Raw genomic sequence first — 15,303 nt, 5'->3', positions numbered from 1 at the left:
TCAGGGAGCCTGTGTGTCCCTGGGGGCTGGCGGGCGCCTGCACTAGGCGTAGGGCCCGGGTGCGTTTCTGAGCTATCCATTCAGGTCCTGGTGGCCCTGGGTGACCTGGGGGCTTCTGCCGTGGGAAGTAACATGGATGCCCCTGCTGTCACCGGGAGTGCAAACACGAGGGACGCCCTTAGAGGCAACTGAAGACAGTTTTGAATTCGAGAGGCCGGGCTTGGACCCGCAGGTCTGAATCAGCAACCTCAGGTGTCACTCTGGCCTCGGTGTGGAGGCTGCTTCCTAAGGGGGTGTAAGATGAGAAGGGAGGCGAGGTCAGAGCACTTGGACGTGAGAGGGTTGAGCAGGGAAGGAACGCAGTGTAGAGATTATACGCATGGGAACGTGTTCAGCGCCGGTAAAACTGACCCACACAGGGCAGGTATCTGTTAATTAAAGTTACATTTGTGACCTTAGGCTTCTGAATACTTGCAGTCGCTAACCATTGTCTCCCTAATGTGACCCTGATAATGGGGAGCGGGGAGTCAGGGGTGTAAGAGCCACATCCTTGGTGCTGGGTGGCGACTGACCTCAGGGCATGCAGAGGGGCACGGGAGCCCCCTCCCCAGCGGAGCCTGGAGCATAGTCCTCGGTGAATGCTCACCCGCTGCGCTGTTCTGTTCTGTCCTCCGCAGCCCAGCCCCGTCAAGAAAGAGCGCTCGCCGAGGCCTCAGAGCTTCTGCCACTCCTCTAGCATCTCCCCCCAGGACAAGCTGTCCCTGCCGGGGTTCAGCACCCCGAGGGACAAGCAGCGGCTCTCCTACGGCGCCTTCACCAACCAGATCTTCGCCTCCACAAGCACAGACTCGCCCACGTCACCAACCACCGAGGCACCCCCGCTGCCTCCGAGAAACGCCGGGAAAGGTATGGACTTTGAGAAGGGCTTTGCAACTCCATCCTCAAAGCTAGTGGTCTCCGCAGCCTCGAGGTACAAATGGCAGGGTGCCTCTGAGTGGCAGAGGGCGGAACGTGATGTCAAGGACAGCTCGAAGTAGGGACCTTGCCATTCTTTGCACCAACGGTAAAAGAACGTGTGGGCACGCCCCGTGTTGTGCTGTACTTGCCTCGCAATGGTCCTGTGAGGCGTGTGCTCTTGCGCCCATTTTATAGATGCAGCTTGCAGAGATAGAGTGACTTGCTCAAGGTCACCCAGCCGGTAAGTGGTAGAGTTGAGATTCAGTCTAAGGTCCACCTGGCGCCGAATCCTGTGCCCTGTGCTGTATGCTGGGGGTGGGATCGTAGTTCTTCTCTGAACAGGTACTTTTCTCTCCACTAAGATGTCTCTCTTCTGAAGATGTAGGTGGTAACGGTGGTGGGCAGTAGTTACGAAGCACGTCTTGTTCTGTGCTCACACAATGAGGTGGGTGCCACAATTGCTGGCATCAGGCAGACAAGGGGACTGTGGCCCAGACACGTTGCATAACCGGCCTCACCTTCTCGGGTACCTGTGATTCTCACCCGGGTCCTCTATGACCCGAGCCCATACTCCTGTGCTTTCCGATGAGGGCAGTTTTCCTCACGCGACACTACCTGGGAAGGGTCTTACCCAGAAGAGGCTCGTGGCGTAGAGAGCGCTGTCTGACGCCTCCACCAGGCTGGCACCGAGGGCTAATGGGCCACCGCCCTGTTCCATAGCAACCAAGTGCTTGTCCTGTATCCTGAGAGTGCCCTGCTCCGGGTGTCCGTGTGTTCCCACCCGTGCAGGGACACGTGGAGATGCAGAAATGGCAACATGAAGGGTCACCCCAGCCGGGGGGGAATGGAGAGCTATAGCTTCGGGTTTGGCCTCAGCCAGTAACCCCAAGTGCAGGATTCTCCCTGTGTGCTCAGCTCGTGCTAACTCAGGTTCCAGGGGCCGCTTCGTGCACAATGTCGTGCCTATTTGAATCACACTGGGGCTATTTTCTGAGAAATGTGAGCTTTATTCAGAACAGCATTTTTTCAGAGCTCATTCTCCATTGAAATGGCGTTATAAATGGGAGCTGTGTTCTTGGACCCCAAATGGCCTCATAGATCATAAAATAACGGGGAAAAGTTAAAATAAGGTTTTGGCACGAGGAGCGCTCATCAAAGATAACTAGTGACCGTAACGTAAGAGTAACAGCACGCAGGAGCCGGTGGTTTAACCCGCTAGAGTTTACTAGCCGGTGGTTTAACTCACCATACATTATACTAGAATGTACGTAAATCAAGCATCAGAATCCAAGCTGCAGATCTGATCTGTGCTGTAAGAGTACGAGGTTGTTGCCCACCTCTGGGTAACGAGATCTCCCCATGAGAGTAGCAATCTCATAAGATTTCTGTACCCAAAGAGGACCATGAGAAACCTCCAGACCCTTATAAAATAATCGAAGAAATTACTCTGAACACATTCGCATCCCTGATTGTGGTTACCAACGTGGTAGTGAAGAACTGTATAGGCAGATAGCACAGGCCCCTCCCTGTTGAGGGAGCCTCCGAGTCATGGAGAACCTTGAAAAGGGTCTGCAGGAGAGGACACAGATTCCGGGGGCCCAGAGACCACCTCACCTCCCTCACCCCTTTCTGTAATTTCATCTCAAGGGGGCACAGTTACCCACAAAATACACTATCTGACTTGATGCCAAGCATCTGTCTCCTGCCTTGAATAAACTCTAGCGCTTTACCAAAGGCCCAGAAAACAAAGACCAAATGTGTTAAGTGATCCAGCTGGTGAAATAGGGGCTCGGAGACTTGGCCGTAGGCACCATGGCCCAGCCCCGGGGACTGGCTCTACTTCCCCCACGGCCCAGCCCCAACCTCCCGGCCCTGGGGGTAGAAACCCCTCTGTGCTGGAACCCAAGTGCTCCTGCAGGCTGCTTGCGGGAGACATCAGAGGCAGAGAGATGCAGGCAGCAGGGGCTCCCCGGGACTCTACGAAGGGGAGCTGGGCCCCACAGCCAGCCTGGCTCATGGGCCCCCACGTTTGGGAAAGTGATCATGTTTAGAATGCAGATCTTAGAAGACGTTGTTGAAAGTCGGCTGACACTCTGTGCAGAGAGAATTCTCCTCTGTTTTATGGCCCTTACGTTTTTTTTCTCGGTTCATTCTGTTGAGCTGGTAGAACCATTTGCATGAGAACAAGGATGTCTTGAATCTGTCGTTTGGTTGCTCATTTTCCACGGAAGTGATGTCGGCGTCTCTGCAGTCCGTTTCCACACTGTGAGTTTAGGGCTCTGGCGGGCGGCGGCTTCCGGCGAGGCACAGCGGACACTCGTGATCAAGTCCCCACTAGTAAGAGGAGTGCAGAGGGGAAGAGGAGGAAGAGTTATTCTGAGTCCACGCAGGAATATTTTGCAGTACTTGCAGCTGCCCCATCAGAACACAAGGCAGTGTGACCTCAGTTGCCGTCCAGCAGGGCCTCCTTGACCTTGAGCAGGGCTGCAGTCGGAGTGGGAAGGCCCAGCGGCTCAGAACCCCAGATTCGCCACACTTGAGCCTTGGGCACATTTTGCTGCCTAGCCTCTTCAGATCTGTGAAGCACAGCAAGTTTAAGTCCAAGCTGCAAAATTAATTTATGCAGAAGTGACTCCTTTGCAATCTGCGCCTGTCCCCCACTTTACAGTTATGTTTATTAAGACTAGAAATTCCTCCAGCTTGCCAGTGAGGTTTTTCATCTCTCAGCCAGAGTTAATTTCCCAGAAGCTGAATTCTTGGTCGCTGGGGGGAGCTGAAGGGTGATGGCAGTCCGCAGCCCATTGTCCAGCTGAGGAAACTGAGCCCTGGAGAGGGTGAGGAGTGATCCGAGGCCACACAGCGGCTGTTAGGGGATAGGAAGTAAAAAATGGGCCTTAAGACTCATCAAACCAGAGCTTTTAGTTTCCTCTTACCCACAGAGGAAGGCGGTCGATCGCTGCCTTGCCTTCCTCGAGGACTCACCCTGAGAACCCAGTGAGACGGTATGTGGGGAAAGTGTTTTATAAAAAAGCAAAGCCTTGACTTCCCGTGAGGGGGCCCCCTAGGACTGTCCGACCATGACCGCAGACATCTCTAGGGCACAGAGGGACGCAGGGATCTGCATGGTGCCGTGTGACCCGTCCCGCGGGGCAGGGGCTCACGGCGGATACTGCGCCCTTGTGCTTGGGGGTTGGTTGGATTTAACTCAGTTTCTGAGTGGTTTTAAGCTGCAGGACTGTGGCTCTCTCGCATCGTACAGCCCCACACCGCTTACATAACAGGACACAAGGCGGAGCGGACGCGAGGTGTCGTGCAGGTTAACGAGGTGCGGGAAGCATGCAGCCGGGCACCTGGCCCAGGGTCAGTGCCCCCAAGGCCCCAGCTGCTCACACTGTCGCCACTCCAGCTCCTCGGCTCTAAAAAGGCTCCTTTGGGGAAAAGGGAGGCAGGGCGATGTCACCCAAGTCCCATAAACGAACAGGTGCTCTGACATGAAGCTGGATGGTGCCGGCACCTTGTGCTCAAGGAGAGGCTTCGTTAAGTAAATGAACCGTCAGCGGCTGGTAAATCTGACCTCAGGAAGCATATTTGACTTTCTTAGAACTAACTTTCCAAACTTTGAGCAACGCGCACCACTGATGGTTAATGAGTTCCTCCGGTCTGCTTGCAGAGCCGGGCCCTAAAACTGTCATTTTGTGCCCCCCGTGAGTGTCGGGTGAGCACCTGTGCGACTTGGTGCTGCGCTGACGCACTGTGTCCGCGTTTTCCGTCATGTGGACTCCCTCTTCAGACAGGCCGCAGCCCCGGTGGGGGGTCCAGCAGGCGGTGAGCACAGCTGCTCCGCGCTGCCAGACCGAGGGTCCCAGTCGGTGCTCGCGCGTGGGTGCTCGGGTCAGAGAGTGGCGGGCCGGGCGCCTCCTCCGCCATCAGCTTGGACGAGGACACCCAGTACCCTCGTGAGTCCCAGAGCAAAGCGCGAGAGCCACACCCTGTCTAAGGCACAGATGCACTGCAGGGACCTGGGGGGGCAAACCTCACTTCCTCCTCCTCAAGGAAGCCTCCTCCCCTTGGCCCGCCCAAGAGAGGGCCCCTTCTGCGAACGTGTAACCCTGTCCCAGTCCTGGGCTCTTTTTCATATTTAGCTGGTCTTGCCGGGCTTCAGGGTCTTCACGTGGGAAACAGGACCAGGCACCTGCCTTGCTGACTCCCTGCTCAGAGACCACGAAATAACGTTCGTGGTGACTGGCCCCGAGCAGGCGTTCAACGGAGAGGACTTTTTTTGATCCTTCCACATCTTATCGGTTCAACAGATGTTCTGGGCTCTGGGAACACGGCGAAGAAGGGAGAGAAGGCAGAGAGATGTGCGCTGTGGCGCTGGGCGGGTGTGGAGGAGGAGGGCCAGGGAAGTCTCCGGTTCACCATCCTGCAGCACGGGCTGCAAGGGAGCTGTCCTTGCCCCCGGCACGGAGCAGGTGTGCTGAGTCCGTGCGTGTTGAATGAATACACAGCAGCAGGATCTGTGAAAAGCTGCCCCAGAAATGTGTGGCCAGAGTCCGGAGGGGACACTACACCAGGTATCCCGGGGGTGTGGGGTTGACCTGCTGAAAGTCTGCAGAGCGCGTGCGGCGTGCTGCCCCCCTGCGGCATGTGAGCGTCCGAGACCACGTTTCTGTGTCGTTTCTTTTGAGGTCTGCAGCAGTAGTCAGAGCAGAGAGGGAGGTGTCCTCAGGACATGAAGGTGGCCCGCCGTCATCCAAGTGCACTGCAGGGTGACTACAGCTTGCCTAGGAATTATTTTCCTGGTAGCGGCATATTCACATACTGATGACTCACAGTGTCCTGAGTGGTTTTTTCCCTAATCTCATGGGAAGATAACCATCGAGTGGCCTCATACTGCAGCTGCCCACGGGGCTGTCATCCTTCCTTTGTGTCGGGTTTTTTAATTTTTTTGCCCTGTTTCATTAGTGTCCCCAGATCCGTGCTTTTAAAGCATGGCGCTTCTGTCCATCCCCTTCCACCGGCCACATTGCAAAGCATGTCCAGGGCTTTTTGCCCTCAGCAGTAGCCACTGGCACAGGCTCGCTGGCCAAGTCACCTGACTGCACAGTGTGGAAAGAGAAGCAGAGAAGTCGTTGTCGTGCTTCTTGCGTATGGAGATGTCCACGTCATTGTTCAAGAGCCACCACCTTAGCGCCCTTGAATCCAGGACGACTGTGTTTCTGTTGGTGTCCTGGAGGGAGCCTGATGGACGGAGAATAGCTGATGCCGTGTCGTATGTAGCGCGGTATCGTTGATGAATCGCGCTGCTGGGCCGGGCCCTGCTGCTGACTGCACGGCCTCCCTGCCTACTCCCCTGCACCTTGCCCTGCCTCTGTTTCCCCATCTGAGTGCGGTGATAATAGCACCTTCCTTCTACACACAGGGTCCTTCTTTATACATGTGTCCCTATCTTTTTTTTAAAGACTTTATTTATTTTTAAACATTTATACCCAACGTGGAACTCAAACTCACAACCCCAAGATCAAGGGTCACATGCTCCACCGACTGAGCCATCCAGGTGCCCCTCGTCTACTTTTGAAAGTAACAAGCTTTTCAGCCCTATAATGTGAAAAGCACTGGTCTTGTCCATAGTTGCGTGGATAGAATTTTGGCTACTATCACTTACTATCTCTGGCATGGCACGTTTGGAATATGTACATATACTTCTATAGGCAAGGTTCTCAAAAATTGTCAAGACAATTTTTAAAGCCATCTTCTGGGTCTTGTTTTCTTCCTTGAAATTTCAAGGCTGAACTTGTATTTGGCCTCCCGACACCACAGACCTCTACGTGTCTTGTTTTACTAAAAACCAAATGCACGTGCAGCACCATGAAAAAGCATCCTCCTAACTTACGTCGTGAGTTCTTTTCAAGGACTTGTATTGACTGTTCAGAATGTGCCAGGCACTGAGAGACATAAGACAGCTTGAATCTTGCCCTGAGGGACCTTCCAGCCTGAGAAAGAAGAGAAAATCTAGCCGTAATGCAACATGGAGCGTATTTAGTGCCATTAGCTGGTCACAGGTAGAAGGAGTTGCCCCAGGGCAAAGGGGACGGGTTAGCGAAGGCTCTGGATGGGGTTCCATTCCAGCCGACCCTTCACAGATGGGGTGCAGAGGTGAGGAGGGAACGCAGCCGGCCTGAGTGTTCGGCCAGAGAGGAGAGCCGGGTACCGTCAAGGATGAACACCCGGCCTTGAATCACACACAGCCGGATTTGTGTGCTGTGCCTGGCCAGTTTCGTAAACTCTCTGAGCCTCGGGTCTCTGCCACTTGTTGTTTTTTTTAACATTTATTTATTTTTGAGTTTTGAGAGAGAGCACAGGGGAGAGACAGAGAGAAGGAGACCCAGCTTGTCTCCGCGCTGACAGCAGAGAGCCTGAACCACAAAATCACGACCTGAGCTGAAGTCCGACGCTTAACTGACTGAGCCACCCAGGCACCCTTGGCCTCTGCCATTTAAGAAGGCGAGTTCTAGGTACTGAGTATAAACCCCTCCTGAGCGTTAGGTCAGGCGCACAAAACTCCGTAAGCAGTAGCTCTAGAGAATTCAGGAAATGTAGAAGGAGGTTTGAAAAGCATGCCAGTGGTGGATTTAGGAATGGATTCTTTTAAGAAACATATTGTAGGGGCAGGTGAATGGCCTTTGAGAAGGGCAGTTTTTCTAGGCTGAGTGGATTCATTTCCTTGTTGTCGAAGATAGAGTCCTATCTGGTGAGGTTTCATTCACACCGCCTCTATAGTCTGGGAATGTACTGTTTTCCCGTCAGGGGGCTTTGCTGAACACAGGAAATACAGTTTGTAGGCGGGTCTCAGGAAATACCTGCAGGCTTTTGCGAGTCTGAGCGGCTGGGCCCAGGGATTTAGGACAAGGGCTTCGCAAAGTGCCCAGAGTGAGCCTGGCGGCTTCGAGAAGGATAGCGAGCTTCCTGAGCGCTGGCCATGTGCCGGGCTCACGTCCGAGGGACAGGCCTCCCCAAACTGATGACAGTGAGGTATTCATGGCAGCGCAGCCCCCAGGAGTCCAGTGGGCACGGCTGGAGCTGAAGACGCAGCACAGCGTCCAGACACAGCCACCCGGAGGCTGTGGCCTCGGGGAGCAAGGCCCCGGACAGGCAGACTCTCGGGAAGAGCTTCCTCTCAGAAGACCTTCCCATAATTTCACTAACCTCGTGGTTATTTATAGCAGCGTTGGAAGCTTTTCAGAGCCATATTTTTAAGAAAAAAGAAAATTTGACACAATAGCCAATGTGAGTGGCAGATGAGGACCGGGGCGTTTTTCCTTCCTTCCACGGGCCCTAGCAGGCTGTCCGTGTCACCCGAAGCGTCCCCCACACTTGTCAGTCTTGCCTCTCACCCTGTTTCGTGTTCGTTCGATGCTGTGTTTGTTCCTTCTATTCTGTTTTCCTGTAGCTCTCTATCCTGCCAGAGTTGCTTCCTCCCTCTCTAAGCCAGTACTCAGACTGTTTTGCATAAAACATCCCCGTTAGCATTTAGAGACTAGTAGCTAATTTTTTTTTTTAATTCAGGGATCCACACTCTTTTTTTTGTAATGTTTTATTTATTTCTGAGAGAGAGAAGCATGAGCAGGGGAGGGTCAGGGAGAGAGGGAGACACAGAATCTGAAGCAGGCTCCAGGCTCTGAGCTAGCGGTTAGCACAGAGCCCGACGCGGGGCTTGAACCCATGATCCATGAGATCATGACCTGAGCCAAAGTTGGAAGCTTAACCAACTGAGGCACCCAGGTGCCCCGACTAGTAGGTAATTTTAAAAGTCTTCTGGGCTCTTCAAATCTTAAAATTATGTGGGGGCAAAAGAAATTTTAAGCCTGTTTTTCTGGGGCCTCATACAGTGGTTTTCAGGGGGTTTTTTTTGTTTTGTTTTTTTTTTTTTTTTGAGAGGGAGAAAGTGCAATCAGGAAGGGGAGAGAGAGAATCCCAAGCAGGCCCCATGCTGTCAGTACAGAGCCTGACACGGGGCTCAAACCCAAGAACTGTGAGATCATGACCTAAGCCTAAATCAGTTGTCAGCCGCTCAAACAACTGAGCCACCCAGGTGCCCCTTCAGACTTTTTTGAACACATGCCCTACCAGCCAGGCAGATTTATGCCCCCACCACCCCTTTCTGTAGCTTCTCTTGTAAAACAACAGGTGGGTCTGCGTGTGTGTTTTCTGGCTGTGAAATTTTCCTATAGTGAGTATTTCTTTTCAAACTTAACATGTCCCTGCTGTTTGCCCCTATTTCTAGCGTTTGATCGGTCACTCTAAGTGACACCCTTCTGTCTTTCTTAAGAATCGCCAGCCTTGGGACACCTAGGCGGCTCAGTAATTAAGCATCCAACTTCAGCTCGGTCATCTCACAGTCCGTGAGTTCGGGCCCCACCATCAGGCTCTGTGCTGACAGCTCAGAGCCTGGAGCCTGCTTCGGATTCTGTGTCTCCATCTCTCTCTGCCCCTCCCCTGCTCATGCTCTGTCTCTCTTTCAAAAAATCAACGTTAAAAAAAATTTTTTTTTAATATAAAAAGAATCACCCAGAAGTGGCAGTTCATTCATCCATGTATCCAGTACTGTATTAACTAAATCCAACTTACTGTACACCAGAGCAGAGGAAAAGCCTGGTCCAGGTAGAATTACAGTCCGGTGGGGGACACTGCACTAAACAAACAAAGGTAAACGATTACAGATGAAAGTAAGACAGGAGTATGTAATCCTGTGCGGAACACTGATCCCTCCATCTCTGAAACGCTGGCTCCGGAGGCAGGATTTTCCTTGGTTTGCGGTCCCAGGACGACTGTGGTCTGACCGCTCCTGAAATCAGGAACACCCACAGCTTTGCTCAGAGACAGAGCCCCATTGGTGCCTCGTCTTTGGCAATTTTTGTTCCCCAGACGGGGTTTGGAACTGATGGAATGACTTTTAGCTGCATTGCATCAGACGATCCCTAGGTGGCGATAAAGAGGAAAGTACTAGAATTTCCTCATTGTCTATTCTCTCTGCTCCATGTATTTCCAAGAGGAAAGTTACACTTCCTACTACTGAGTGATTGCTGTTGCCAGTGTTGTTTTCCTCCGTACACAGCGCACGAAGCGCAGGCCTGGCTCTCGGGAACAGCGGTGTGACGCGGGCGAGCACCTCGCCGGGCCTGAGACCGGCCCTCCGCGGCCTCACACCGCATGACGCTACCCTGCAGAATGGGGGCAATGATGAAAAATTGACGGCAAGGGCTAATACGAGCACATTTTGAAAAGTTACAACTCTTTGTGCACATGGAGGGCGATAGTAACAGTCGCTTTTTTGTTAACAAAATTGTTTCTGAAACTGCAGTGACTGGTAATTCGGGTGCTAATTTGGAGGAGCAGTAAGGCTTCCATCACATATCACGTCAGCTGAACAGACAGGCTAAATTGTATAGCTCGGGCCATTTTATCCTAAAGCAGAAGGTTTTTTGTTTTGTTTTGTTTTAAAGTTTATTTTTGAGAGAGAGAGAATGAGCAGGGGAAGGGCAGAGAGAGAGGAAGACACAGAATCCCAAGCAGACTCTACATTGTCAGCACGGAGCCTGATGTGAGGCTCGAACACACGAACCTCGAGAATGAACCAAGGTTCGAGCTTAACCGACCGAGCCCCAAGCAGATGGTGATCTTACTGGGGTATCCGTGTTGACCTCCAAGGCGAGACTGTCTCTGAGAGTCACTGGTGCAAGTCAGTGCTGGTACTGACCAGGAATCAATCACGGGAAATATCAAGATTTCTTTTACCAAAGAAGGAAGCCAGCAGTAAGTAAGCTTTTCTTTTAATACACAGAATGTAAAAAGCTTTCAGAGGGGCGCCGGGTGGCTCAGTCAGTTAAGTGTCCAGCTTCGGCTCAGGTCATGATATCACCGTTTGTTGGTTTGACCCCCGTGTTGGGCTCTGTGCTGACAGCTCAGAGCCTGGAGCCTGCTTCAGATTCTGTGTCTCCCTCTCTCTCTGCTCCTCCCCTGCTCACATTCTATCTCTCAAAAATGAATAAACTTTTTTTTTTAATTTTTAAAAAAGACTTTGGGGAAAAAAAAAAAACAAGGATGCCTGGGTGGCTCAGTCGGTTAAGCATCCAACTTCAGCTCAGGTCATGATCTCATGGTCCGTGGGTTCTAGCCCGCATCAGGCTCTGTGCTGACAGCATCAGGCTCTCTCTCTGACCCTCCCCTGCTCATGCTGTCTCTCTCTCTCTCTTAGGAATAAATTTAAAAAAAAAAAAAGAGTTTGTAGCCTTTCAGATCACCAGGTACCTACTATCCTTGCTCAAACTTTGGCATAGCCTTAGTTCTTAGCCTTCTTTGATGTCTTTCCTTTTTTTTTTTTTTTTTCATGCTTGCAGAAATAGTTGTGCATGAACACAGTTAAACCGTGTATCTGGTAATACTCCATAAAGAGGTTTGTCAGAGTGCCTGGCATACAGCGTCTGGCACACACACCAGGCACGTCACTGTCACTTGGAAGAAACAAAACTAATACCATAATGCTAATCCCATAACTTCTCTCAAAAACAGACTCCACATTTATTCCTTAAAACATTAGTTCCAAAAAGTCAAGTTTTACCGTAGTGGGTGGGTGGGTGTGTGTGTGTGTGTGTGTGTCTGTCTGTCTGTCTTTGTGGAATATTAATATTATTACTGCCATCCTGTCTCCATCTCTGCAGAAACTTGAGTCTTTTTTTAAATCTATAGAAATAAGTGTCTAATTTATATAACTTTTTCAGACTTCCAGTATCATACGTGGTTTATGATTTCTAGAACAGTTCAGAATCGGAGGGGAAAAGAGTTTTTGGATTTCTCTTTTTTTCCAAGTAATTCTCTACATTGGATCCTTCATTCTTGGTAAAAGTCATTAAAAATTTTTTTCACACGAAGTTTGCCGACTAAAAACGGTGTAGAGACAAAAAATCCTGTGTCGTGACTATTTTCATGTTTCGCCGTGTGGCCCACCAAAGGGTTAATATTCTGTTCTTCCTCCGTGGGGCTTTGTTCCTTCTTCCCCCATGGATTTTATGATGGTCCCAGTAAGTTGTTCATTTAAAAACGTATGTTTGATTTTCCCCGTGGTACCCAAATGAAGATCTAACCCCGTTAGCCTTCCATGTGATTGGCGTTTCCTTAAAAGCACACACTCCCCTTTCTTTCCTTGTGATTTTTTTTTTTAACCAGCAATTTGGAACCCCCTGTTTGTGAGCGACTGAGCCGATGGGATTGCCGTATCCAGCTCTGAGCTCTGAGTACCGTACCACATTTGGTGTGTGAAAGTAACTGCATACTAGCTACTCTGTCTGTGAGACTGGGATTAACCTTCCTGCCCCATTCGATTCCTTTCTAGGTCCAACTGGCCCACCTTCAACACTCCCTCTAAGCACCCAGACCTCTAGTGGCAGCTCCACCCTGTCCAAGAAGAGGCCTCCTCCCCCACCACCCGGACACAAGAGAACCCTGTCCGACCCTCCCAGCCCACTACCTCACGGGCCCCCAAACAAAGGCGCAGTTCCTTGGGGTAAGTCATCCTGCAGTCAGGGCCCTCGCTGCCCGGGGCCAGGCAGCGCGTGGGGCGCACTGGGCAGTGGACACCTAGCGCCTCGAGCAGACGGACCAGACTGCACGGGCCGAATAAGGGCTTGGATACATACGGGTGTGATTGTACTTAAGGCCAACAAACAGCTTGGACAATAGGCTCATCTAAAAACCAGAATGATACGTGCAGTGCCAGGCATTTCCAGTGCCCCTGATACAGAATCTCTTCCAGCCACTGTAGCAGCCCTGCGCAGTGGGTATCGCCAGCCTGGTTTACAGATGAGCAAACAGAGGCTCAGGAAAGCTGAGTAATCCACTCTCAGGACAGCCAGAATATAAGTCAGAAATTTTTCTCCAAAATGAATCAGACATAGTCACTTCTCACCTTTAAAGCTTTCCTGTTGTGCTTCAGGCTGAATGCCAGCTCCTTGCCCCGGGACCTGGGGCGCCACACCCCTCAGCACCTCCCCCTCCGCACGGGCCACGCTGCCTCTTCACAGGGCGTCGGGCACACAGGCTCTCCCTCCCGAGGCTGGTCCGCTGCCTGCGACCGTGTCGTGTGCTTCGAGAGGCTGGCTCCCCTTTGTGCTTCTGGGCGTGAACGGTTGTGTTCCTAGCTCCCGTCTCTAAAGGAACTTCCCCCCACCGTTCCGTTCGGAGCACCTCATCACCGTGGACAAGTACTCTGCGCTTGGCTTCTCGGTCTCTCTAGAATGTGAGTCCCACAATAGCAGGGATTTTTCTGCTCTTTTGCATTTGCATGGCCTAGAATCGAGCCCGCGTATGGTAGGTCCTCAGGAATCGCTTGAGAACGTAACGGATAGGTGTTCGCAGAGTCCCTTAGCGACGTTGGCTGCAGGCAACAGATTCACATTCACGAGGCACGTAATTTCCACCCTGTGCCCAAGGAGCGTGCTCACTTGCCCGCATCACCTTCTGCCAATGACTTTCACTGCGGCTTCTCTTTCCTTTGGCTCGAGAGCGAAACTGATGGGTGATGCGGCCGCATGCCTTACAAGGCCTCTTCAGAAGCCGGTACTAGGGGTCGTGAGCCTGTGGAGCCTCTGGAAAAAGCCACACTTCCCCATTTGCAGGTTGGCACCGTCTGTCATCTGGCCACAGCGCCACGGCGTGTGTGCGAGGAGGTCTGTGCGTTCGGCCATTCAGTCCGCACGCGCACGTGCCTGTTGTGGGGGCCTCTCAGCCCATCTGTACAGGGAGCCCCCGGTCTCGTGAGGGAGTGTTCTTTACTGTTAGGGCTCACGTGTCCATGCAGCCCTGTGTCAAAATCATGTCAAACTGCAGGGACAGCTTCGCGGAGCAGCCCTGGAGGAGCTGAGGAGTCAGGCCCCTGGTGAGACGAGTCAGGGAGGAACAGTGGACGATTCGCACGGCCACACACCGGTACCCTGAGTGTGCCCTTGACCTGTCCACAGTCACCCTCCGGGGACTTGAGGCATCCCCAGATTTCACCCAAGAGGACTTTCTAGACCCAAGTGATGTGCCCTCGGGCACACCTGTGCAGATGCTCAGCTCACAGATCATAAACTTTGATCCCGTTGTTGAATCGGGTTTTATTTCTGTGTAAAGTTCATAGTGCCTGTGTTCACCACACAGGCTCAGGCGGACTGCAGTTAATTGTACGAAATCTGTTTTCTGGCTTAGGAATCCTCACTTTCTTAGATTTCCTTTCACATCACTCAGCAGGGCTAGTAGCTGCTGGTTTTCTGTGTGTTTTGTCTTTTATTTTTGTGGACAAGGGGCGTTTTTTGTTAAGCAAAGTTAACACTTTAGAGGAGAGTTCGTGCCACCAACAGGGAGCCTTTCGAAGACGTGGGCGCCAAGCCGTCTGCTGGCCACTCTCCCCGGCTAGAGCCTCCCACCTCCAGGCAGCCAGGAGGGACAAACGTCAGGATCTGTGGCATGGTGACAGTTCTGCACATCACAGGCTTTGCTGGTCACTCACAGACAACCCCAAATAGTAATTCCTGGGCTCTCGGGGTCGTTCTTTCTATGCTGGTGTGTGCACATGCGTGAGGTCTATATAAAGGCACCTACAGACATAGATTTGGTAAGGGCTTGGACTCTCCCTGGCTCTCTCCCACTGACATTGTGTTCCAGAAGCCAGAGGCAGGATCCAGACTGGTTATTACTTTTTTTTAGCAAGTTTTTTTTTTTTTTTTTTTTAATGATTATTTAGTTAGAAGGAGAGAGCGAATCCCAAGCAGGCACCCCACTGGTAGTCCAGAGCCCTACTTGGGGCTCGATCTCATGACCATGAGATCATGATCTGAGCTGAAGTTGGACGCTTCACCAGCTTAGCCCCCCAGGCACCCCCAGACTGACCATTGGTAACACATGTGGGGGGTTGGACCCCTAAGCGCCAGTTACGGTGCCTACGGCTTCCATCCATGGACCATCTTTCCAGTGCTCTTTTGTTCCCCTAAACCTTCCATGTCTCCCCATCCCGAGCTGGGGGCCTTTGTGGACTGTCTGAGACCAGGATCTGGGCCTAGTTGGCCGGGGGGTTTACCAGCATGAGGACCAGGTGCAGTTCCAGCCTCCTGTCTCCCCCAAACCTCAGGTACCTACCCCGTGAAACGCAATGTGCCCGCCAGGTTCCCGGACTACGTTCTTTTCTCTAAGATCTGAGCCTTTGCTCATAATGTACCTCAACCTGGAATATTCTACTCACGTGTCCTAATGCCTAGTCATGCTTCGAGATCTGTTCTCCATGGATGCACTTGCACAGCCTTCCCGGTCCAGCCA

At 52.1% G+C, this 15,303-nt stretch overlaps 1 protein-coding gene across 1 annotated transcript in view; it reads left to right on the top strand.

The window, feature by feature from the left end:
* Window positions 1–15,303, top strand: part of ASAP1 (ArfGAP with SH3 domain, ankyrin repeat and PH domain 1) — a 90,877-nt gene that overhangs the window by 55,978 nt on the left and 19,596 nt on the right. The window contains exons 17-18 of the mRNA XM_039245732.1: window positions 678–906; window positions 12,347–12,517. Of these exons, the coding sequence (XP_039101663.1) occupies window positions 678–906; window positions 12,347–12,517 (400 nt within the window). The remainder of the gene's footprint in view (window positions 1–677; window positions 907–12,346; window positions 12,518–15,303) is intronic.

This window comes from Hyaena hyaena, unplaced genomic scaffold (assembly GCF_003009895.1).
Source record: "Hyaena hyaena isolate Hyena2069 unplaced genomic scaffold, ASM300989v1 scaffold_268, whole genome shotgun sequence".
NCBI lineage: Eukaryota > Metazoa > Chordata > Mammalia > Carnivora > Hyaenidae > Hyaena > Hyaena hyaena.
Note: the sequence above shows the minus strand (reverse complement) of the source record. Positions and strands in the feature narration are given on the sequence as shown.